The 24,437-nt window shown below is 36.2% G+C and overlaps 8 protein-coding genes across 10 annotated transcripts in view; 6 read left to right on the top strand and 2 right to left on the bottom strand.

Annotated features, from left to right (window-relative positions):
- LOC142342666 (putative transporter YutK) overlaps positions 1-23,692 on the top strand; it is a 280,988-nt gene extending 257,296 nt beyond the window's left edge. Inside the window, exons 1-3 of one of the 2 annotated variants that reach the window (XM_075394133.1) lie at positions 18,260-18,360; positions 19,867-20,052; positions 20,798-23,692. In XM_075394133.1, coding sequence (XP_075250248.1) covers positions 19,899-20,052; positions 20,798-22,497 — 1,854 coding nt within the window. In that variant the 5' untranslated portion in view covers positions 18,260-18,360; positions 19,867-19,898 and the 3' untranslated portion in view covers positions 22,498-23,692. Of the gene's footprint in view, positions 1-18,259; positions 18,361-19,866; positions 20,053-20,797 lie in introns of those variants that run through there. The other variant, XM_075394132.1, reaches the window with a different exon arrangement.
- LOC142342672 (failed axon connections homolog) overlaps positions 1-24,437 on the top strand; it is a 548,023-nt gene that overhangs the window by 257,301 nt on the left and 266,285 nt on the right. The window lies entirely within an intron of this gene.
- LOC142342673 (failed axon connections homolog) overlaps positions 1-24,437 on the top strand; it is a 546,280-nt gene that overhangs the window by 257,301 nt on the left and 264,542 nt on the right. The window lies entirely within an intron of this gene.
- Positions 1-24,437, bottom strand: part of LOC142342670 (cleavage stimulation factor subunit 1-like) — a 518,885-nt gene that overhangs the window by 232,908 nt on the left and 261,540 nt on the right. The gene's annotated exons all lie outside the window — the stretch shown is intronic.
- The window catches only part of LOC142342671 (RNA-binding protein Musashi homolog 1-like), a 452,119-nt gene that overhangs the window by 166,142 nt on the left and 261,540 nt on the right, over positions 1-24,437 (bottom strand). The gene's annotated exons all lie outside the window — the stretch shown is intronic.
- Positions 931-8,739, top strand: LOC142342674 (translocator protein-like). The gene is made up of 4 exons (XM_075394145.1): positions 931-1,254; positions 1,760-2,274; positions 7,645-7,968; positions 8,311-8,739. The coding sequence occupies exons 1-2, from the start codon at positions 940-942 to the stop codon at positions 1,940-1,942; spliced, it is 498 nt and encodes a 165-aa protein (XP_075250260.1). The 5' UTR covers positions 931-939; the 3' UTR covers positions 1,943-2,274; positions 7,645-7,968; positions 8,311-8,739.
- LOC142342970 (tryptophan-rich sensory protein-like) lies at positions 7,675-8,393 on the top strand. The gene is made up of 2 exons (XM_075394652.1): positions 7,675-7,968; positions 8,343-8,393. The coding sequence occupies exons 1-2, from the start codon at positions 7,675-7,677 to the stop codon at positions 8,391-8,393; spliced, it is 345 nt and encodes a 114-aa protein (XP_075250767.1).
- LOC142342141 (tryptophan-rich protein TspO-like) lies at positions 10,656-11,819 on the top strand. The gene is made up of 2 exons (XM_075393341.1): positions 10,656-11,048; positions 11,391-11,819. The coding sequence occupies exons 1-2, from the start codon at positions 10,731-10,733 to the stop codon at positions 11,571-11,573; spliced, it is 501 nt and encodes a 166-aa protein (XP_075249456.1). The 5' UTR covers positions 10,656-10,730; the 3' UTR covers positions 11,574-11,819.

Genomic DNA, 24,437 nt, shown 5'->3' with positions numbered 1-24,437 from the left:
GCTTATTTCAAGCAAGGCTTATAGTAATTATTTGGGTCCTATTAGTTTTGACGCGATTGTTTGTGTCATTCGTTTTCTTCTGAGGCATGATTCCATAATTTGAAGAGCAATTTTTAGGTTTTGAACATCTTTGCCCCCCCCCCCCCACCCCCCTCAGATTAAGAAAACTACAGCCGAACCATCAACCCTCGCAAGTCGTTTTCAAGCAAATCATGCTGCGTAAGTCGGTGGTTACTTTTTAAATAAAGAGAGTGACCAATATAAATAATGCTGCGAGCAATTAGATGTATATTTTATCAGCTGTTGCTTCGTGCGTTATTTTAAACTATAAGTTATATCTTTTCAAGCAAATCTGGTTTCTTAGTGAGTTATCTGTTTTGGAGAGTATATCTTTCGACAGCAATTGGTTATGGTACTGGTTTTTCACTTTGTGATTTTTGGTATCTAAAGAGCTCTCATTTCACCTGGCAATGGATTTGGAGCAATTTTAAAGATTATGGCTTCAATTTTTGCTTCCAGCCTCGTTAATTTGGAAATAAAACATGATTTATACTGCTCAAGTCTTCTTATGTATTGCCGAACATTTTCATGGCCTCTTCGAAAATCGTCAACTTTTTTAGCAGCCCATATTAAATCCAATTTTGATCGATGTGTCTATCTGTGTAACCATTTGAGCTGAAATCTATCAAAAAGATTTTTGGCTGCAGATGCCTTTGATCGCTCCACTTCAAACTTGATCGAGAGCTCCAGCAGAAAAATGGCACTCTATTTTTGTTAGAAAGAATGCGCTCTTCGAGTTGAAGTCACTTCTTAATCACTCTTCAACTGGAATCGAAGTAGATGTCGAATAACGTCAACAGCCCTTATTTTTGAGTTATTGCTTTCTCTATGCATGTTTTTGTTAACCTTGTTCGGCTGTATTAACTTCAGTTAACCTTGATGATTAATTGGGAAGCGGTTGGAATGACAGCGTTGCCAGTTTTTGGTGGTTTGGCGAGCGGATTTCTGTTCTGTCGCAATCGGGAGAATAAAGAATGGAACAATAAGCTCGTGAGACTTCGTTGTAACCCTCCCGAGTGGATTTTTGGTCCTGTGTGGACCACTTTGTACGGAATGATGGGGTATGCATCTTACAGGATTCTGAGTCTCCGTGAGACGTCTGACGTTTCGATGGCACTAACTGCTTATGGGGTCCAACTGGCTCTGAACATGTCTTGGACTCCAGTTTTCTTCACATTGCACAAGATTAAAACTGTAAGATGTTTCAAAATATCTTTTTCAGATATTGTTTATGACTTGCTTACGGCTATTATATTTAGATTATTTTGTGGATTTCTGTCGCAGGTTTGAAGCTTGCCTATAGCAAAGAGTTGTCTTTATTGTCGTTTTGTCAATCTTGAAATTAATTGAATTTAATTTTAGATAGTGCTTGAATGCTCCAGTATTTCACTTTTCGTTGGAAGTTCGTAATTTGTTTATGTAATATGGTTCTAGGATAAATAATGGACGAGGTCCCTTGCTTTTAATTTGGATGATGCCGATTTATGGTTCTGATTTTTTCGGTTATCAAAATCCAGTTCTGCCAGATAGGAAATTTTAGAAAGCGAAATAATTAGTTTGATCGCACGAAAACCTAGACGAAATGCGGAAATAATTGACCGATCTAAAATTTTTAAGTGTGAGTACCGCATTTTTTCATGGCTCTATAAGGGAGAGATCATGCAGATTGTTGACAAGAGCTCTCATGTCTAAGTTTCAGGCTGGAGTGATTGCGACTTGTGTTTGTGGAAGCATAATCTGGACCATCAAGGAATTCCAACCTCTGGATCTGACTGCCAGTAGATTACTCTATCCATATATAGCATGGTGCACTTTTGCAACCTTTCTTAACTGGAGTATCGCTTATTTAAATTCAGACAACAAAGCCTTGAAGAACGACTAAATTGTACGCAAGCATCTCTCACACGTCTATGACAAATAATCATAGTTCTGGCTTCGTATTCATATCTAAAGAATCAAATCATTGGAAGTTAACAATTGATTGAATCAACTAAATTTGTTGTATTTTGGGTAATTACTTATTCAGGGTTATCGAGAATTAGTTTAGACTAGATTGTTTTAGGTAACTGTTTGCTACAAGATCCTTCTGTTTAACGAATATATTAAATCAATTCTTTTTATATTAAATCAGCTTCAGTTCTTAATACCTGTGTTACTTTGTACAATTTCATTAGAAGGCGGTTTTATTTTGGGCAAAGTGAATCAGGCCAGCACGTGAGTATGAAATTGTTGATTTCCGCTTTCAGTAGCAGCGGACGTATACTGCATTTTTTAAATTAATTCTGAAAACGTTTTCAAGTAGTCCTAAGTGCGAAATTGCCTATTTTCGTCAAAATTTTGGTAGAATATAACCCCACCCTGAAAACAGCGGCCGCGTTGTATGTTTCGGGAACGTGGGTTATTTGACAAAATTGTCTTAAGTGTAATAGGCTTACTCAATTTGCACTCTCCATTAGACTTGTTAAGATCATTGAATAAATTGGTCATCGTATCGTGTTCAATTATTAGCATTAATTGACAAAATATATTTATTTCAGCGTTTTTGAACAATTGTACGCACACGAATGATTTGGTGCAACAACCCATTAAGTGTAAGATTTTATTACCTGACAAATATTTCTGCATTAATCATTTCACACACTAGGAAATGAAAAGTGTGGAAACAATGGTAGTGGTTTAACAACTTTAAGGAGCGGAGCGAAAATAAGGGTGTTTTCTGCTGTTTTCGAAAGAGCACGAACTCTATGAGTAAAAACGTTTCCTCTAAGCAATCGAAATTTTTTGTTAGCGTGTCGCTTTTTCAAACATTCTTCTTTTTTAGCTGATTTTGAATATTTTAAAGGTTGTAGTTTGCTCTCGAACAAAGTTAGCAATATAATAGTCCTGTGGTCTTTTTATTGCGATTTTTCACTTGACAGATTTTCGTCTTAACCTTTTTTCGTCCTCAAAAATATTATAAACAGGTAACGCCTGGAGGTCATTAAAGTCTCTCTTTCGGCTTACTAGACTCTAAATATGCAATTAACCGAATTATGATGTGAAGGAAAGTTCCTAGAGTTTGACCCCTCGCCCCACGACTTCACCCCCCCCCCCCCCCGACCCCTCCCCCCACATCTGCCACCATTCACACTTAATCCCCACCTCTGAACTTTGTTCCAACCGTAAGCCACCGTGCTCGAACCCCCCCCCCCCCTCCCTCCCACACACACACACACACACACACAGTGAGCTCTCCTACGCTCCTTCAATTAAGCTGAAACTAGTCTAACTAAACCGTAGCTAGCTACTGACAATAGCAACCTCTCTCTAGTCGTTTGAGAGGAATTTGCCCGACGTTAGTAGGCTATTTAGAATGATTTTATTACTTTACTTTTATTTGAAGAGAGTATTGATGTTTTTGATTATTAAAATGATTTCTAATCTACTTTTGAGGTAGTTCCAATTTTAGATTTATAGGCAGTTTGAGGCGTGTTGTGCTTCACTTTTAATTGGGAATTGAATAGACTCATTCTCCTCGTAGGCTATTTTTGTTAGATATTTAGGAAATGGTTACTGTTTGGTTGGTATAATGCATTTTTTTTGTTGGAAAATTGAAAAAACGTTAATATTTTGCCAATTTCGTTTACTTTTTTGAAATTAGGTATGTTTTCGAGCCAATTAGAGATTGATTAATAATTTGTGAGCTGTTTGATATTGCGATTTGCATGAGGAAAGAATATTTTTGTATCTCTTCTTATTTATAGAAATTGATTTTTTAAATCGATCAGATTTTTATCAAGATTTTTTTACTAGATGCTTTTTTGTGTTCTTGAGTTGTTCTAGTAGATACTAGCTATTTCAAGATTCTATTTTTTTTGACAAAGGCGACTCTTCTGGTTTTTATGGTTTTTGTAGTAATTGACTTCCAAAACCGCTGAGGCGTAATAGCATGATTTGAAAGTCCATTTTGGGAAGCTTAGACCTTCATTTTGTTGCTGATTGTGCTAATTTTAACTGGTCGACATCTCTTCTCTATTAAAACCTAGATTTAATTTTTTAAAATAAACGTTTGTAGGCTGCAGATTAGTTTTTAGACTACACAGTGAGTTTTAAAGTAGAATAACGTCTAGCAGAAAATATCAGCATAGCCATTATCAGCTGGTTCAATTTCGTTCTTTACTAACACCGAGTGTTTTGTTTTAAAGATAATTATTTCGAGTCTGCAGTTTTATCTCTTGTTAAAGAAAACTAACGGTGCATGTAGAAAATTTAGTTTGTATTTAGTTATAAATTTGTATTTTAGTTTAGGTAATCGTAGTTTATTGTTCCCTGTAGAACAAGATTCATCGGACAAAAAACTGATTTTCACTCTTGCACAATGTTTGAGAAAATATCAATGTGGTGAACAAATCGACATAGCTTTGTGTTAAGGAAAGTGCCAGTCGAACCTGAATTTTTAAAATACTTTTACCGTAGTTCGTTGTCAGTTGAATGATAAGTTAGGGCTACTTTTGGTGCGTTGAAAAACAATTTCGAGAAGAGTGGTGCGAGAAGAGTATTGAGGATTGTCTTTCTGCTGAGGGCTTTCATCACACGTGACATTAAGAGTAGTTCGTTGTTGTTGTTCTTTTCATTCAGTTTTACATTTCATCGCACAATTTATTGAAATTTCTTTGCTTGGTTTCTCTAGGCAGGCATTTCACAAACAGATTTTTCACCTGTATTACAAATATTTATTCCGTATATACACACTCGTTGGCAAAATTATTAGCTCAAGCTGCTATTTTAACGTTGTAAACTGCTTTTTTGTGAGGCCAGTATTAGTCAACGAAAACTCGGTTCAGTCTTTATGACTTTTATATCAATCGATGCGCAATCATCAGAAGTTAAAAAGCTCTAAATTTGAACAAATTTGCAAGCTTAATTTCAGAGAAATTCCAGGTAGAATTTGACCGGTTTTTGAAGAACCAATGTGCTGAGTCACATGTGAAACCTGTTTAACTTGCCCATAAAGTTGTTGATTTCACAATGCAAAATCCTGCTTAAAATTATCGGCGCTTGAGCAAATTGCAGATTTCACATGGAACATCTTGTTGGCTTACATAAAACTCGCCAACTTATATCTGAATTTTCTCTGTAATTAAGCGTGTCCGTTTATCTACATTTAGACCTTTTAACTTCTGTTAATTATACGTCGATTGATATAAAAATAAAGAATAAATGGCCTGAAATATTTTGACTAAAATTGACTTTATAAACAGGCAGTTTACCATGAATAATTACATTGTGGGTTTACTATTGTTAACGAGTTTTCGAATGCTGGGGCTATCAACCTATTGCACCATCTGTATGACAGTTTATGGTGCTTTCTGGTGCCCCCAGATTGGTGGTTTCAAAGTTTTTTTTGGCGGTTCTTTGGACGGAAGGTCTACTGTTGACATGTTGCTCGCATGGTCGTATTTTTAGGTTTTTTCTCGAATGTTTTTTTTCAAGAAGTACCGATTCAAGAACTCATGTCTTTAACTCCATTTGTTTGAGTTAGCGCCTAGAAGTTCCAGGGCAAAAAACTAAATTTCAGGGAAATTCTATTTTTATAATTTTAACGAAAACACTCTTTGGTAGTTTTCCGTATTGGAAAAAGATCATATTAAATGTGTGCATGTTTTTTATGTTTATCTAACGCAAGAAATTTGAAAGCATCATAATTTTAGAAAGCTACTTCTTAACATTCGATCGAGATCATAAAATAGACTACATGATTGCTGATAAAAAGTAGTTGCGCGAAATTTTCTCAGCTAAAATGTGGTTCAATTTGTTAGCATAGCAAGTTGTTGAGGCTCAAAATTTATTTTGAATTTGGCTCCAATAATTTTTACTCTAAAATTTTTTGCCTGAAAGAAATGACTTGGTTTTTTCCGCAAAAAATTTTTGTGGCGTAAGTTCTTCGTCAGTTTTTTTGTGCTACATGAATTAAATGTTTGTCTCTTTAATCAGCTGTTATATGACTGGTTTTTCCTCAGTGACATTTGTCATATCTAAAATTCATCCGTTTTTCCTTGCTCAATTTGTTTGTTAATTGCTCACAAACGAAAATTGTAGCAATTATTTTTCCCCTGTCGGTTTTTTTTAATGCGAAATTTTGCTTGACCAATTTTTTGCTTGACCCATTTGACTTCTGTTCCTCAAAAATAGGATAAAAAGGTAGTGCCCAGTGGGCATTAAGTGCTCTTAGAGCATTTCCGCTCACTAGTCTCCAAGTATGCTATTCACAGAAACTGTTTTGGAGATATACTTATGCTGTGAAGGGTAGTTTGACCCTCTCCCCCACAGACACATCAGTCCCCTTCTCACTTCACCCACACCCCCAAATCCCCGCCCCTGCACATCGTTCATGCCGTAAGGGCACCGGCAGCCGAAAACCGCCCTCCCACAGTCGCCGAAAAGCGCTCTCCCCCACTTGCCCCCCCCCCCACCCCGGTGCACCTCACGCCCCTTCAATTAAGCTAAAGCTAGCCTCACTAAAACGTTTCTAGCTACTGACAAAGCCAACCGCTCGCCGGTCGTTAGAGAGTAATTCGACCGACGTTAGTCGGTTATGTTTGGTTTTGTAATTGAATTTTTGTATTTTTGACTTTAAAAATAAAATCAATAACACTATTGTTAACAATTTTAACATATTTTAGCAAATTGACGAAATTTTACGCAAAAATTCTTTAAAATGTGAATAAAAATAACGCAAATCGGTCCAATGTTCAAAAAAATATTAGAAAACGAAATTAAAAAAAAATCTTTTTAGTTCTATATTCTACGCTGGAAGGGCTTTTTAATGATACCACTCAGAACTACTCTCTTTGATGAATATATCGATTGGACTAAATCGACTGAACAAAAGAAAAACTTTTTTGAGTATATAGTTCCTCTCCCCGCAAGAATGGTCGGAACAGAAAATTGCGCGATTTTTAAATGTTAATGGTGGTCTAAAATAGCCTGATTTATGTCATTTGAAACCCTATAGTGAAATTATTGCTCCCGCCACCTTTAAGCAACATCCTTCCCCTTACGTCTGACGAAAAATTCCTCCAGAGCATTGCGCCTTTGATAAAAATTGCTCTCAAATAATGCTCGAAGCAACCATCGTGTCTTATGCAAATTTTTGATTTTTTGAATTTAATTGGATTCTAGATCCGTGGATTTTTGCGTGCTCTAAAGTGGTCTTTTTCACATTTTAAACAGCGGAGATTAATTAGTGGTGTTTTACTATCAAATTCAAACAAAAAATTGGCCGCGATTTCACTTTAAATTCTAATAGTGGTCTAAAATAACCTGATTGACGTCATTTGAAGACCTATAGTGAAATTATTACGCCCACTCCATGCAAGTAACATCCTTCCCCTTGATAAGAGAGCAATTTGTCCGACGTTAGTCGGTCTTTTTAATGTTTTGTTTATCGTGTTAGTGTAATTAGGTCTGGTTTATGGAAAGTTTATAACTTGAGAGACTTAAATAACTTGAGACTTTCTAGAAATGTTAACTGGCGTTGCCTGAACTTCTACTCTATAAATACGTGGGTTTTGTATATAGCCTTATTTTGCTCAATCACTTCAGTTAACCATGATTAATTGGAAAGCGGTAGGGATGACAGTATTGCCAGTTATTGGTGGCATGACGAACGGATTTCTTTTTGGCCCCAAACGGGAGAACAAAGAAGACTGGTACAATAAACTCGTCAAACCACCTTGTAATCCTCCTGGATGGGTTTTCGGTCCTGTGTGGACCACTTTGTACGGAATGATGGGATATGCATCTTACAGGATTCTGAGTCTCCGGGAGACGTCTGACGTTTCGATGGCACTAACGGCTTATGGGGTCCAACTGGCTCTGAACATGTCTTGGACTCCAGTATTTTTCGGCATGCACAGGATTAAAGCTGTAAGCTGTCGTAAAATATTTCAGATATTGAGTGAATTCAAAGGCTTTTATATGATGGTAAATGAACTTTTTGTTGGCTGGGTTAGCCAACAAAAAGTTCATTTTTGTTGGCTAACCCAGCCAACAAAATTTACTTAGCTCTCACGCATTGCAAAACGTATAATACAGAAAGCATTTAAAAATCTAAATTCACTAATCATACCAGAATTATATAAAATCATACGCATCGTAACCATTTCCTTCGACCATGAAATCACATGATTGTGTTATTGCTGCAATACTTGATTGGCCTTCACTCAGGAGGAGATAGGTTTTGACAAGATCCGTTATTTTAATTTTCAGGCAGGAGTGATCGTGATTGGTTTGTGTGGCAGTATTATCTGGACCATCAAGGAATTCCAACCTCTGGATCTGACTGCCAGTAGATTACTCTATCCATATTTAGCATGGTGCACTTTTGCAACCTTTCTTAACTGGAGTATCGCTTATCTAAATTCAGACAACAAAGCCTTGAAGAACGACTGAATTGTATGCAAAGCAGCTGCCACGCGTCTATGACAAAGAATCAAAGGAGTTCTGGCTTCTTGTTCATATCTAAAGAATCCAATCATTTGGAATTATCAATTGTTGAATCATCTAAATGAGTTGTATTTTGGGTAATTATTTATTCGGGGATACCCAGAGTTAGTTTAGAATAGATGTTTTTACATAACTGTTTGCTACAAGTTCCTCCTGTTTAATGAATATGTCGAATTAATTATTTTCACATGAGTTCTTTAGACGTGTTATCTCTTACAGCTGAAGTTGATGGCGTTTTAAATTGGTGGGAATTGAATCAGGTATTGCAAGTTAGTGAACATTTCCACATACAATAGAAAAGAACATAGACTAAATTGTTTTTGAAATTGTTATTTTCTAAACCGTCTTCAAGCTGGGATTCTGTTCAAGTTTGGGAGTCCCCTCCCCCTGAGCTCTCCGAAAACACAGAGGTACCACTATCAGTATAGTATTTTGCCTGAATTTGGATATGAGGTTATGATACTGAAAAAGTATTAAGTGTTAGTTAAAATATAGCCCTTCAACCAAAAAAGAGGCTTTATTCTGTTCATAAAAGCTTCTAAAAAAAACACAAACGCAGAAGTAAACGTTTCTAAGAGCCTCCAGAGCATTTATTTGCTGGCCTACTGCTGAGTTCAAATATGCCCTTTCAATTCGTGCGCAAAACCCTCATTTCAACATCTATTCTCTCTATCATCTATAAATCATCATTTAAATCATTGTTTTCATAACTATGAAAATCGCATCTTTAAATTTCTTCATATCACAGTTATTATATCTATATTCTAACCCAAGCGGCTGAAAATGCCCAACGTTTAGCTTTGCCATCGATCTTTCTGAGTAGTATTGAAACGTATCGTTAGGCAAGAACATTAGCGAACGCTTTCGCTACAACTGACATCTATTTGCGCTCGTGATTGTAACAAATTCGACCTTTGTTAGCCAAGAGTATTGAATAAATGAGTAATCGTATCTCGTTCGAAATTTGGAAGATTAACTTATTTGCATTAATTGACATATTTATTCCGAGGACACTTTTACCTGTCGAATATTTTAACATCAATCATTGTGCTCATTAGTGAGTTTATCTAGCAATTTTTTATTCCGTTGCTGAGGTGATCTGTCATAAATCACCAGTCAAATATAATATCTGGAGAGTTTCTGTTAATAATTTTTATTCTGTTGAAATCGAAGCGAAATTACGACTTAATTAAGCGGAGCATTGCAAATCTGGTGTTCTGCTTATTTTTGCGTACCCTAATATTCGTTGCTAGTTACGCCGTCTACAAAGTTGCCACATTTTTTATGTTTGCTAAAATATGAACGGTCCTGAACCGTCAAAATCCTAAGCAAACACGTCACCAAATTACTAATACTGAGTGTTTCTTTTTTTTGCTGTGGAGCGAAGTTTGAAGTAAATTTTGTAGTCGTGTGTGGCGCAATGCAAAGTTTTTGCTTGGCCGTTTTGACTTACTTATTTAATTTTTGGGTGATCTAAATTGCTCTCTCATTTGAATTTTAGAGCAGTTGAACTCAAATGGCTGCAATTTCTTACTCAATTTAAATCATCATAGTGTCAATGAGACGCGCATGCTTTCTGAAGAAGACTTCAATGACTACGCGATGTTAATTAATTATTCGGTCATTAATTGCTACCCCGCAGGACGAAGTTTGAAACAACTATTGTATACGTGTTTGTCTTTTTTGTTCAATGTTTTTGCTCTACCGTTTTTGCGCTTTTGTTCTAGAACATTCTTTGACTTTGATAGACTTTTTCGCACTTTAGTTCTTCCTTTCTGAGTGATCAAAGTTGCTCTCGTTCTGAAATTTTGTTGGAAAAGTTTTTTGAAAAAACCGATTGTGATCTAATCGAAATCAGAAGCATTTTAGCCGAGTCGTTATGATGTCAGACTGCCAAACTTGACGTCATTTGAAGACCTATAGTGAAATTATTACGCCCACTCCATGCAAGTAACATCCTTCCCCTTGATAAGAGAGCAATTTGTCCGACGTTAGTCGGTCTTTTTAATGTTTTGTTTATCGTGTTAGTGTAATTAGGTCTGGTTTATGGAAAGTTTATAACTTGAGAGACTTAAATAACTTGAGACTTTCTAGAAATGTTAACTGGCGTTGCCTGAACTTCTACTCTATAAATACGTGGGTTTTGTATATAGCCTTATTTTGCTCAATCACTTCAGTTAACCATGATTAATTGGAAAGCGGTAGGGATGACAGTATTGCCAGTTATTGGTGGCATGACGAATGGATTTCTTTTTGGCCCCAAACGGGAGAACAAAGAAGACTGGTACAATAAACTCGTCAAACCACCTTGTAATCCTCCTGGATGGGTTTTCGGTCCTGTGTGGACCACTTTGTACGGAATGATGGGGTATGCATCTTACAGGATTCTGAGTCTCCGGGAGACGTCTGACGTTTCGATGGCACTAACGGCTTATGGGGTCCAACTGGCTCTGAACATGTCTTGGACTCCAGTATTTTTCGGCATGCACAGGATTAAAGCTGTAAGCTGTCGTAAAATATTTCAGATATTGAGTGAATTCAAAGGCTTTTATATGATGGTAAATGAACTTTTTGTTGGCTGGGTTAGCCAACAAAAAGTTCATTTTTGTTGGCTAACCCAGCCAACAAAAATTACTTAGCTCTCACGCATTGCAAAACGTATAATACAGAAAGCATTTAAAAATCTAAATTCACTAATCATACCAGAATTATATAAAATCATACGCATCGTAACCATTTCCTTCGACCATGAAATCACATGATTGTGTTATTGCTGCAATACTTGATTGGCCTTCACTCAGGAGGAGATAGGTTTTGACAAGATCCGTTATTTTAATTTTCAGGCAGGAGTGATCGTGATTGGTTTGTGTGGCAGTATTATCTGGACCATCAAGGAATTCCAACCTCTGGATCTGACTGCCAGTAGATTACTCTATCCATATTTAGCATGGTGCACTTTTGCAACCTTTCTTAACTGGAGTATCGCTTATTTAAATTCAGACAACAAAGCCTTGAAGAACGACTGAATTGTATGCAAAGCAGCTGCCACGCGTCTATGACAAAGAATCAAAGGAGTTCTGGCTTCTTGTTCATATCTAAAGAATCCAATCATTTGGAATTATCAATTGTTGAATCATCTAAATGAGTTGTATTTTGGGTAATTATTTATTCGGGGATACCCAGAGTTAGTTTAGAATAGATGTTTTTACATAACTGTTTGCTACAAGTTCCTCCTGTTTAATGAATATGTCGAATTAATTATTTTCACATGAGTTCTTTAGACGTGTTATCTCTTACAGCTGAAGTTGATGGCGTTTTACATTGGTGGGAATTGAATCAGGTATTGCAAGTTAGTGAACATTTCCACATACAATAGAAAAGAACATAGACTAAATTGTTTTTGAAATTGTTATTTTCTAAACCGTCTTCAAGCTGGGATTCTGTTCAAGTTTGGGAGTCCCCTCCCCCTGAGGTCTCCGAAAGCACAGCGGTACCACTATCAGTATGGTATTTTGCTTGAATTTGGATGTGAGGTTATGATACTGAAAAAGTATTAAGTGTTATTTAAAATATAGCCCTTCAACGAAAAAAGAGCCTTTATTCTGTTCATAAAAGCTTCTTAAAAAAGACAAATGCAGAAGTAAACGTTTCTAAGAGCCTGCAGAGCATTTATTTGCTGACCTATTGCTGAGTTCAAATATGCCCTTTCAATTTCAAAACCCTCATTTCAACATCTATTCTATCTATCATCTATAAATCATCATTTAAATCATTGTTTTCATAACTATGAAAATCACATCTTTAAATTTTACCATGTCACAGTAATCATATCTATATTCTTACTCAAGCGGCTGAAAATGCCCCACGTTTAGCTTTGCCATCTTTTTTTTTGTGTAGTACTGAAACGTATCGTTAGGCAAGAACATTAGCGAACGCTTTCGCTACAACTGACATCTATTAGCGCTCATGATTGTAACAAATTTGACCTTTGTTAGCCAAGAGTATTGAATAAATGAGTAATCGTATCTCGTTCGAAATTTGGAAGATTAACTTATTTGCATTAATTGACATATTTATTCCTGTTCGTCTCAGCTAGGCATTAGACACATGAATTGATGCAACTACGCATTAATCAGAGGACACTATTACCTGTCGAATATTTTAACATCAATCATTGCGCTCATTAGTGAGTTTATCTAGCAAACTTTTATTCCGTTGCTGAGGCGATCTGTCATAAATCATCAGTCAAATATAATATCTGGAGAGTTTCTGTTAATAATTTTCTGTTGAAATCGAAGCGAAATTACGACTTATTTAAGCAGAGCGTTGCAAATCTGGTGTTCTGCTTATTTTTGCGTACCCTAATATTCGTTGCTAGTTACGCCGTCTACAAAGTTGCCACATTTTTTATGTTTGCTAAAATATGAACGGTCCTGAACCGTCAAAATCCTAAGCAAACACGTCACCAAATTACTAATACTGAGTGTTTCTTTTTTTGCTGTGGAGCGAAGTTTGAAGTAAATTTTGTAGTCATGTGTGGCGCAATGCAAAGTTTTTGCTTGGCCGTTTTGACTTCCTTATTTAATTTTTGGGTGATCTAAATTGCTCTCTCATTGAAATTTTTGAGCAGCTTAACTCAAATGGCTGCAATTTCCTACTCAATTTAAATCATCATAGTATAGTGTCAATGAGACGCCCCTGCTTTCTGAAGCAGACTTCAATGACTACGCGATGTTAGTTAATTATTCGGTCATTAATTGCTACCCCGCAGGACGAAGTTTGAAACAACTATTGTAAACGTGTTTGTCTTTTTGGTTCAATGTTTTTGCTCTACCGTTTTTGCGCTTTTGTTCTAGAACATTCATTGACTTTGATAGACTTTTTCGCGTTTTATTTCTTCCTTTTTGAGTGATCAAAGTTGCTCTCGTTCTGAAATTTTGTTGGAAAATTTGTGATCTAATCGAAATCAGAAGCATTTTAGCCGAGTCGTTATGTCAGACTGTCAACCTGGAGGTCAGGGTCCGCGCCACTGTGCTGCATTTATTGCACCCTTAAAACATAAGCTACACCCTATTTAAATTAAATTTCCCCCGCCTGTCGTTCGAGAACATTTCATCCGACTTTGTCGTCGAGTTAGATTGTTTTGACTAGCAAGCCAGATAATTGTCAAGATATCTATTTCAAAAGCTTGGTAATACCAATTTGAAGGCTGCTAAAAATGTTTTCATAAAATGGAACCTTTTTGCTATTCGCATTTTTTTTGTTGATTCAATATTTGCGAAGTTCAATGATTTGAGCTGATTTTGAGTTATTTACCGCTAATATTACAATTTTTGGTTCTACATCATATCAACGACCTTAAAGGAGTTCTATACGTTTAGAAAAACTCAATTTTCTGGCAAGTTTTCATTTTTGCCCTTCGTTTTCTGCTCTTTCTACCTGAAAAGCTGAAATTGTTGTTTAAATTGAGTTTCGACGGCAACGACACCTGCCTCGAGAGAAGATCGGTTAATGGTAGTTTTCGCGGTTGTTAAACATCTGCTCAAAAGCTTTAATCTCATTTGTGACTCCTCGAGTGGCTGATTTTAATAAAATCACGGATAAAAATCACTTTGATAAAAATTTGCCACCATGTTTGAATGCTTACATGGTGCGGCACTTGTAGTCGCAGGAATTCCAGGCTTTGATATACTTGTCACTTATTTTAGTCTAAAATATTGGCCTTCTACTACCTTTTCTTTTTTGAAGAAATGTTAAACAAAGTCAGCAGTTTTCATGCTCATAAAACAAAGTTGCAATGAAACTAAGATGTATTAAAATCATGTTTCTAGAAATCGATTTCTTTCAATTTTTAATTGCCGTTTTAGTGACTAAATGAGATTACTAAATTGCTAAAGGTTATAGTTTTTCTTTTAGTAATTGATTACTTTGCTTTTTTCAGTTACAGTCTTTCATTTACAGTCTAACACGAGTGAAAAGAATGAGATGTAAATATTCTTTATTTTTCCACCTTTGTCATTTCATCGCAATTTTAATCTCCAAGAATGGGGTGGTCTATAAATTTAGACCTAATTATCCGCAATTATGGAAATCTTGAATTTGGAGTGAAACAATGCTGAGGTTTCAGTATAGACGAGTTAAAAAGTCGGGGTTAACCTGTAGTGACTTAAAAGAAAAATGGTAAAAAACAGGCCATCGAAATTTTATAGTGTATTTAAAAATGAAAAATCCATGATTAATAGCAGCCGTTAGCCTCTCAACGGCTATTATTTAGGCGCTCGCCTTTTCACTTTTTTTGATAACGTTTTACATGAGCCACGATTTTTACGTTTGACTTACTTCACTCACTGTTTCAACTGAATGGATTTTAAATTCTTTTACGCATTCAATTGCGCAATGTGGTGAATACTGTCGAAGTCAAAAGATCAAAATCAAAAGAGACAGGATAAACCGATAAAGCCCGGTCATTAAGTCATTTAGAATTAGGTTATCAAAGTTCATTAGAGTGTTTGCTAGCTGACATTGGTATTAAGCTTATTAGCTTTCAGTCTGGAAGCTGAATTAAGTATAGTTTTAGAATCCAACTGAAGCTGCACGCCAAATTGGAACAATTTATGACACTGAAAATAAAATTTGTTCAATTTATCTCCTCTTTTTTTTCTGTTTCATTCCCGATGTGTATCAAGCGCCTCAGCGGCGTCTTTTTTCGGCAATCTACCGGCTATGTTTATGTATTTTGTCAACATAGCAGAGTTCTTAAGTTATCGTTCGTTATCGCAGCAATTTTTTTGTTTTTAAAATTAGTTTGACTATTGCGCAAGCGCAAGTTTTGCAACTATAAGAGTTTATTAATTATAACTTGAGAAATTTTGACTGCCTTCAAATGCAGTTAAAAATGTTTAAATCATTAAGACTGGTTTAATTTGGTAATATGGTCGCGGGTACTATTCCAAGTCCAGACTTTGAAAATATCTTTGTCTTTTGACGTATTTATTTAAAATTAATTGAGTTCGAAACTCAATTTAATATAATTCATGTTTGATTGTTATTGAACTTATTTCCGAGAATTTTACGATGATCATGTTGGAAGCTACTCTTCGTGTTTGAAATACAGTGCTTTTGAGAACATTTCATTATCCAGTGCATGTTCAAAACAAATTTCCAATTTCTCCGTGAGAAATTGTAGCAATGCATATAGTCATTAATTCTCATAGTTTCATCGCTCAATTTTTGATATCATCATTATCATACATTGTATAATCAGAACATTATTGACAGATTGTTTAGAGTCGATATCTTTTCTCTGATGGACCTTATTCTCTTGATGGACCTTATTCAACTTAAGCCAATGAATTTTATGAGTTTAAAGGAGCTCTTCGGTTAAAAGATTTTTGAGAATGGCGTTATACGATTTCATCTTATGTCATTGTATGTAAATTGAATTTCAGATTAATCTCGTGATTTTAATCTTGTGACGTTAATAGTCCATATTTGGAATGAATGTTACATCCATGAAGAGCATTTTTGATGGTAGGCGTAAATATAGAATAAAATTTTTGTAGTCGGCGGTGGTATGAATTGAGTTTAAAGTCGCGTACATGTGCGTCAGTTTTATTTTATTTACTCGTCTCGCCTTACTACAAGAGCGAATGCTATTACTTCAAACGAACGCTATTACACAGCAGTTTGAAAGTCTTAAAGCAATTTTTAAGCACGTTCAGGTTAGTCAATACTTTTTCTGTTGAGTAGAGCAATATATAGTATATTCAGTGAGACTTTTTAAGTTACAGCATTCAACCAAAAATAAACAACCTAGAAAAATGAAAAGTTTCGACCTGGAAATTATTATCGCCAAAATTTTTAGCGTTCAATTGTTCTGATTTTCAATGCAATTTTCAATCTGTAATTCTATCATTAAAGTCTATGAAATCGGCTCTAGTCGTTCGGTTCCCATCCTCCAAAATTATTGAATAACTTTTTAATTTAAGATTGCTTCTGTGCTGTTCCAGTAGGCATTACGCAACAAGCAAATCTCTGATGCTAAAAATTTGATCAAATCCAAAGCCCAAACTTTCAGAATTGTTTAAGCGCCGCCAGTTAAGCGCTGTCAGTTAATATTGTGCCATGTAATTAACTAGAATGAAAACATTTAATTATTTCTGTTAGGGTTTTTAGATTACTGTTGATTGCTGTGAAACAATCAGTGAGTGAGCAACAGTCTAAATTTTTTATCTGAATACTTTCGTGGAAAGTTTTTGCTGTAATATTGTCACAGGATTCCTGTTTGTAACTATTAATCGGGTATTTCTATGTTGAACTTAAGTGCTATGGATCATCTATAAACTCTAGTTGAGAATTTGCCCTTGGCGTTTGTTTTTGTGATCTGGACTGCTCTCTCATTCACAATTTTAAGCAGCCCAACTCATAGACGCCCTTTTATTACTAATAATCAAATCGAATGGCCCAAGTAAGGATCTAGTTCCCATGTCCCTTCCCGTGTAAGGAATTTAAAACTACCGTTTTGCGGCGAATGTTATCTTTCTAAGGTATTAGTGTAGTGTTGTTACTATTAAGTGTATTTGCAATTGATGCAAAATTCTAGTTGCCAAAAGGCAAGAGGAGAATTTCGCTATCTGAATAAAACTTTCCTCGAAACCTTTGGAAACCTTTGGAAAGTTTTAGTGCTCAGAAGAGATTTAAACAAAATTGATAGCATACACTAATGATGCGAAGGTCTTGCAAAGCTATCATAGTTTTTATTAATTTACTGTTAATTATATTTCTGCATTTAGCATTTAGTTTGAAGCAGTTATTGTAAATGTCTTTTTATGCAAATTTTTCTAGTGACTCTTGCGCTTATGACTTTCTTGCTTTTGTTGTGATTTAAATTTCTCAATCATTCTTAGAATTTTAAGCAGCTGAACTGAATTGACGGCAGTTCATTGCCAGAAGTCAATTGAAAAGTGTGCCTTGTTTGGTGTCATCTTTTCACTTTAAAACAATAGTGATATATAATAACCTCTAATGACGTCATATGAAGTTTTTTTAGTGAACTTCTTAGTACGCTTGTCCATTAGGGAACCTCATCCCCCTCGATTGAAGCAAGTTGCTGTAGATTAGAGCTCCCCGCTAGTCGTTCGAGAAGAATTCTTTCAACGTTTGTCGGTTATGTTTTCTGAAACTGCTGAGCCATCGAGATTGATAACTAGGTGTTATTTTCAGAGTGAGGACTGAATGATTGCGAGCTGGTCTCGATGAGTTCTGGTTCTAGTAATAGTAGCAATGCATATAGTCATTAATTCTCATAGTTTCATCGCTCAATTTTTGATATCATCATTATCATACATTGTATAATCAGAACATTATTGACAGATTGTTTAGAGTCGATATCTTTATAGCTTTCAATTATTCTCTTGATGGACCTTATTCAACTTAAGCCAATGAATTTTATGAGTTTAAAGGAGCTCTTCGGTTAAAAGATTTTTGAGAATGGCGTTATACGATTTCATCTTATGTCATTGTATGTAAATTGAATTTCAGATTAATCTCGTGATTTTAATCTTGTGACGTTAATAGTCCATATTTGGAATGAATGTTACATCCATGAAGAGCATTTTTGATGGTAGGCGTAAATATAGAATAAAATTTTTGTAGTCGGCGGTGGTATGAATTGAGTTTAAAGTCGCGTACATGTGCGTCAGTTTTATTTTATTTACTCGTCTCGCCTTACTACAAGAGCGAATGCTATTACTTCAAACGAACGCTATTACACAGCAGTTTGAAAGTCTTAAAGCAATTTTTAAGCACGTTCAGGTTAGTCAATACTTTTTCTGTTGAGTAGAGCAATATATAGTATATTCAGTGAGACTTTTTAAGTTACAGCATTCAACCAAAAATAAACAACCTAGAAAAATGAAAAGTTTCGACCTGGAAATTATTATCGCCAAAATTTTTAGCGTTCAATTGTTCTGATTTTCAATGCAATTTTCAATCTGTAATTCTATCATTAAAGTCTATGAAATCGGCTCTAGTCGTTCGGTTCCCATCCTCCAAAATTATTGAATAACTTTTTAATTTAAGATTGCTTCTGTGCTGTTCCAGTAGGCATTATGCAACAAGCAAATCTCTGATGCTAAAAATTTGATCAAATCCAAAGCCCAAACTTTCAGAATTGTTTAAGCGCCGCCAGTTAAGCGCTGTCAGTTAATATTGTGCCATGTAATTAACTAGAATGAAAACATTTAATTATTTCTGTTAGGGTTTTTAGATTACTGTTGATTGCTGTGAAGCAATCAGTGAGTGAGCAACAGTCTAAATTTTTTATCTGAATACTTCCGTGGAAAGTTTTTGATGTAATATTGTCACAGGATTCCTGTTTGTAACTATTAATCGGGTATTTCTATGTTGAACTTAAGTGCTATGGATCATCTATAAACTCTAGTTGAGAATTTGCCCTTGGCGTTTGTTTTTGTGATCTGAACTGCTCTCTCATTCACAATTTTAAGCAGCCCAACTCATAGACGCCCTTTTATTACTAATAATCAAATCAAATGGCCCAAGTAAGGATCTAGTTCTCATGTCCCTTCCCGTGTAAGGAATTTAAAACTACCGTTTTGCGGCGAATGTTATCTTTCTAAGGTATTAGTGTAGTGTTGTTACTATTAAGTGTATTTGCAATTGATGCAAAATTCTAGTTGCCAAAAGGCAAGAGGAGAATTTCGCTATCTGAATAAAACTTTCCTCGAAACCTTTGGAAACCTTTGGAAAGTTTTAGTGCTCAGAAGAGATTTAAACAAAATTGATAGCATACACTAATGATGCGAAGGTCTTGCAAAGCTATCATAGTTTTTATTAATTTACTGTTAATTATATTTCTGCATTTAGCATTTAGTTTGAAGCAGTTATTGTAAATGTCTTTTTATGCAAATTTTTCTAGTGACTCTTGCGCTTATGACTTTCTTGCTTTTGTTGTGATTTAAATTTCTCAATCATTCTTAGAATTTTAAGCAGCTGAACTGAATTGACGGCAGTTCATTGCCAGAAGTCAATTGAAAAGTGTGCCTTGTTTGGTGTCATCTTTTCACTTATACAACAAACAATAGTGGTATATGATAACCTCTAATGACGTCATATGAAGTTTTTTTAGTGAACTTCTTAGTACGCTTGTCCATTAGGGAACCTCATCCCCCTCGATTGAAGCAAGTTGCTGTAGATTAGAGCTCCCCGCTAGTCGTTCGAGAAGAATTCTTTCAACGTTTGTCGGTTATGTTTTCTGAAACCGCTGAGCCATCGAGATTGATAACTAGGTGTTATTTTCAGAGTGAGGACTGAATGATTGCGAGCTAGTCTCGATGAGTTCTGGTTCTAGTAATAGTAGCAATGGCAGCTCCCCGGGGGATAGTGTCAACCTTCCCTTAGACGACTATGACGAGGAGAGTAAAGCTTTCGTCAAAGACGCCGAGGCAGCAGGTGCACAAGTGGCCGAAGAGCTTCCGACGACATCAGGTATATAAAAAAAATTTATTACTCTTCATATATTTTTTGAGTTTTGCTTTCTTTTAATATGCATTTTTGTATCTATAGTAATAATTTATAACGTCAAAAAATTGAATTTTGCTCGACGATTTCTAATACATTGATACGAAATAATTTTGTCATCTAAGTATAGCCAAGTGAACTTGTTTTGGAAATATTTTGAGCCCGGTGAACTTTTGCTGCTGTTTGACCCCTCTCAGACCCCCCCCCCACCCACTGTGCCTTCTCATCCTTTTAATGTGCTTTCTCATCCTTTTAATTTTACAACACATAAAACCATCGAAGAACTAATATTTGATTCCGGCCATAGGCTTTAGATTTTCAGTAGAGTTGTTAAAACCGTCACTCTTGGATATCAACTGGATTGGTTCAAGACACTACTAAAAAGAATGAAAATGACCCGAACAACGACAAATGTTTCTAAATCCGAAACCTAGTAAAAAAATGTGAAGAAACCAAATTTTTAAATGGATATCCTAGTCGAGAACTGTTGAAAATTGTACAAATCACAATGTTCTATCAAACTATTTCAATTTCTGATCAAATGTTTTATCTGGTGGGACAGTTATCTGGTTAAGATTCCTACAAGAACTTTAGCAGATAACCGTTCCAACTTCTCTTATTAGCAGATAACCGCTACTTGCAAGAATTTTACAGGATCTATACAGATACCCGCCGTAGTTCGTCTAATGATTACTAGTGAGTTTTGGTTTAGGAGAATCCAGCCTGGACGAAGAAAAAGGAAATCTGTCGAGAAAGACCTCCGATTACAAAGTGCACAATAGAAGACGTCACTGCATTTTGACAGTGAGAACAAATATTGTCAACTTCTTCAATAGTCCTTTCTTTCAACGAATTTTCACATGTGTAATTACCCTGTTAGCTGTGATCTATCTTTCCTTTGCTTTCCAACGAAACATCAAAAAATCGTTGATTTTGACCATCGTGCTTTCTGTGTTTGCTGTTTACAAACTTATCCAAATTGCGAGGAACACGAAAACTTTCAAATCGTGGAAAGATCAATTTTGTGAGTTTGCCAATGATGTTAAACTTCGTCGGAAATGGAATTTCTTCAAGTGTGTTGTTTTGGGCTTATCTTGGTTGATGGTTTTGGTGTTCGTGGGGCTAGCGTGTTATGAAAACCCCCGAAATTTGGTGTCTACTTTTGGATTGGCATTCCTGTTAGCTTTTTCCTGGATCGTATCAAGGAACCCTCTCAAGGTTTCGTTGCGTGTCATTTTGTGTGGGCTCAATTTACAGTTCCTGATGGCTTTGTTAATTACAAGAACTGATTTTGGCGCATCGATTTTTGAAGCTCTCAGTGAAGGCGTTCATTTGATACTCAAGTTCTCTAAAGAGGGAAGCATGTTTATGTTCGGTCCATTAGTACAAGGGATTATTGACAAAGGAACCAATGGAACGACAGCGATTGGACTTGGAAGTGGAGATCATTACTTTGTATTTGCCATCCATGCTTTACCTGTTATTGTAGTGTACTGTTCTTTAGCTAATGTTCTCTACCATTTCGGAATCATGCAAGCTGTTATCAAAGTTATATCGTTGTTCATGGTCGAAACTATGGGAACTTCGGCTCCTGAAACCCTAAATGCGGCTGCCAATATTTTTCTGGGTCAAACTGAAGCGCCGTTATTGATCAAACCCTTGATTCCTAATCTTACGAGTTCTGAGCTACATGCAGTTATGACCGGTGGGTTCGCCACTGTAGCTGGAGCCGTGTTAGCTGTTTACAGTGGTATGGGTATCGATTCGTCATCTTTGATTGCAGCTTCTGTTATGAACGCTCCAGCTGCTTTGGTGTTCTCCAAAATAGTTTACCCCGAAACGAAAGATAGAAGCGAAACAATCAATTCGATGCAACAAATGGAAGTTGTCAAGTTTAGGAATGTTTTTGTAGCAGCTGCAAAAGGAGCTAGCGATTCTGTGATGTTCGTTTTAAACGTTACTATGAATCTTATTGCCTTTGTATCGCTTTGTGCAATGGTCAACTACATCATCGAATGGTCAGGAAACCTGGTTGGAATCGAGAGCCTTAGCTTCGCAACTCTGGCATCCTATTTTTTCTTTCCTTTGGCGTTCATGATTGGCATTGACTATCAAGATTGCTTCCAAGTAGCGGAACTTATTGGAATCAAAACGACTGTTAACGAGTTGGTTGCTTATGACAAACTGAGTAAGCTTGAACCTCCAATCAGTGACCGTTCATCGGTTTTGGCGACGTTTGCACTGTGTGGGTTTGCCAATTTTGCCTCTCTTGGAATCCAAATTGGAGGAATTGGAGCGCTGGCACCTAATAGGGTTGAGGAGCTCTCAGTTTTGGGTTTGAGTGCTCTCATGTGCGGAAGTTTTGCGTGTTTTTCGAATGCCTGCATTATGGGACTACTTTACCAAAGTTAGTTCTTGGATCGTCCAAGTTTCTGTCCTTAGCATTGAGATTGATGATTTGTGTTTTCACTGAAATAATTCGAAGAACTGATTATTGTCACGTGACTCGTGGTTGAGCTGCGACATTGAAATTTGATTTTTGTGCTTGTTGATTGATGACATAACACAGGGCAGTTCTTCGAATTGGGTGATACTGTTTCTAGATTGTGGTGATGTGTACATTTCCTACATTTCAATTGTTTGTAAAATAAACCTTAGCTGATGACGTGTCAACATTTGATAAAGGAGTGTAAATTTTGATCGACTGCTTACCTTTGATTAAGTTATCCTTTTTGTCGAGTTTCCAATTGGTTTTGATCATGAGGATCAGTCTGTTACAAACCCATGTTTTAATCAACCATGGTTGCGGTAACAGCAGTTGTATAACTTACCGATGAAATAACTTGTTATTGCCCGATGAGTTCTACAAAAATCGGAAACAGTGGCGAAAGTCTGCTTTGGTATTACTATCTTTTCACCTCTCGTTTCTCGCCACTGTTGCTATGTAAGGTGTGGCTGGGAAAAATCTTCTAATCAGTTTAAATGTGGGATGACTTATGCAGCTGTAATCGCAACGAGAGTTGATTAAAAACAATACCACTCAGTTGTTATTGCCCCCTCGAAGTTATTCAACAACTCGGCTTCGCCTCGGCGTTTGATAACTATTTGATGGCGATAAAATCCGTGTGATAATGTTCATTCCTCTTCATTTGCGCTCTTGTAATATTTTTGGATCTATTTGCCCCCCCCCCCCTACAGTGTTTTTTGTTCCCGCAATTACAAATTATATGTTATATAGCAAGTTAGGATGTAAACGGGGCGAGTAAAAGCCCACTGAGCCGGGGAAGGTGGCAGAATAGATCTTTATCTCCTTGTGTAATATTTTATTCAATCGTTTATGTTGCCGCTTAAGGTGTGCAAAGGTATTTATACACGTGCCAACAAGTTCTTGTCATTAACATTGATGTAAAAACCTGGAACGCCTTTGTGCTTGCTTTTTTACTCCTAAATAATATTGATTGATGACCATGCTTATAACATGCCGTGTCTTAGAATTTAGTTTCATATTTTTCTTACTCTTTCCAGGAACTGTTAACCCCATAAAACAGCGCCTTACTTCATTAAATTGAGTATTTGACATTTGCGAGCTGTAACCCTCTAAATTCAGCCCCCCCCCCCCATCTTAGCTGGCTTATATCTTTTGGAAATTATAGCCCCCATTATGTTATTTTTACCATGATTGGGGGGGGGGGGGGGGGGCTATAATGGGAAAGACCCTATCTTTTACGTCCCCCAGGCGCACGTGCTAATTTTTTTACATTTACATAGTAATTTGCTATATAACAACTCATAAATTGTAATGGGGCATATAAAACTGGAGGGGGGGGGGGGGGGACAGAATAGATCCGGATTAATTAGAGATAAATTCATATTTATGCTCAATCGTGCAATTTTCCTTGACTAGGCCGCACAATTTTTCACTAGGTTAAGAATAAATTGCCACAATATAAAAGCCACTCAGATTTCCAAAAACACCGTCATTTGGGTGTTACGCCAAAAAATGCGGGATTTTGAACGTCAAAGTTTTGGAGGGTTCTTGAGCCTTATGTAGAGACTCCAAGATCTCATATGTGCTTTTTGATATGAACTCATATGTGATTTATTGTTACTTTGCTTTTGGTCTGTATTCTGCCTATGCGGAAACTGTTTCCATTAGCATTCATGTTCGATAGAATGCTTAACGCCTTTCTGTACCTATTTATGTGCAATATTCTTTATCTACATGTTTGTATTTATATTTCTTATCTACAAGTTCTGAAGGGATAATTTCAACGGCGTCCACATTTTCACCCCTACTATTTTGCACTATCATTTAATCCCAATTATTTCATGCCTCTGTCATTTCCAAATTT

This window comes from Convolutriloba macropyga, chromosome 7 (assembly GCF_964194025.1).
Source record: "Convolutriloba macropyga chromosome 7, txConMacr16.3, whole genome shotgun sequence".
NCBI classification, from domain to species: Eukaryota; Metazoa; Xenacoelomorpha; order Acoela; family Convolutidae; genus Convolutriloba; species Convolutriloba macropyga.
The sequence above is the reverse complement of the archived record's forward strand: the minus strand, read 5'-3'. Positions and strand labels throughout refer to the sequence as shown.

Excerpts from the sequence above, each read along its gene's own strand:
- LOC142342141 (XM_075393341.1), top strand. The coding sequence starts at position 10,731 with ATGATTAATTGGAAAGCGGTAGGGATGACAGTATTGCCAGTTATTGGT. Across the intron at positions 11,049-11,390 it reads GCATGCACAGGATTAAAGCT|GCAGGAGTGATCGTGATTGG; the intron begins GTAAGCTGTCGT and ends TTTAATTTTCAG.
- LOC142342970 (XM_075394652.1), top strand. The coding sequence starts at position 7,675 with ATGACAGTATTGCCAGTTATTGGTGGCATGACGAACGGATTTCTTTTT. Across the intron at positions 7,969-8,342 it reads GCATGCACAGGATTAAAGCT|TATTATCTGGACCATCAAGG; the intron begins GTAAGCTGTCGT and ends TTTGTGTGGCAG.
- LOC142342674 (XM_075394145.1), top strand. The coding sequence starts at position 940 with ATGATTAATTGGGAAGCGGTTGGAATGACAGCGTTGCCAGTTTTTGGT. Across the intron at positions 1,255-1,759 it reads CATTGCACAAGATTAAAACT|GCTGGAGTGATTGCGACTTG; the intron begins GTAAGATGTTTC and ends TCTAAGTTTCAG.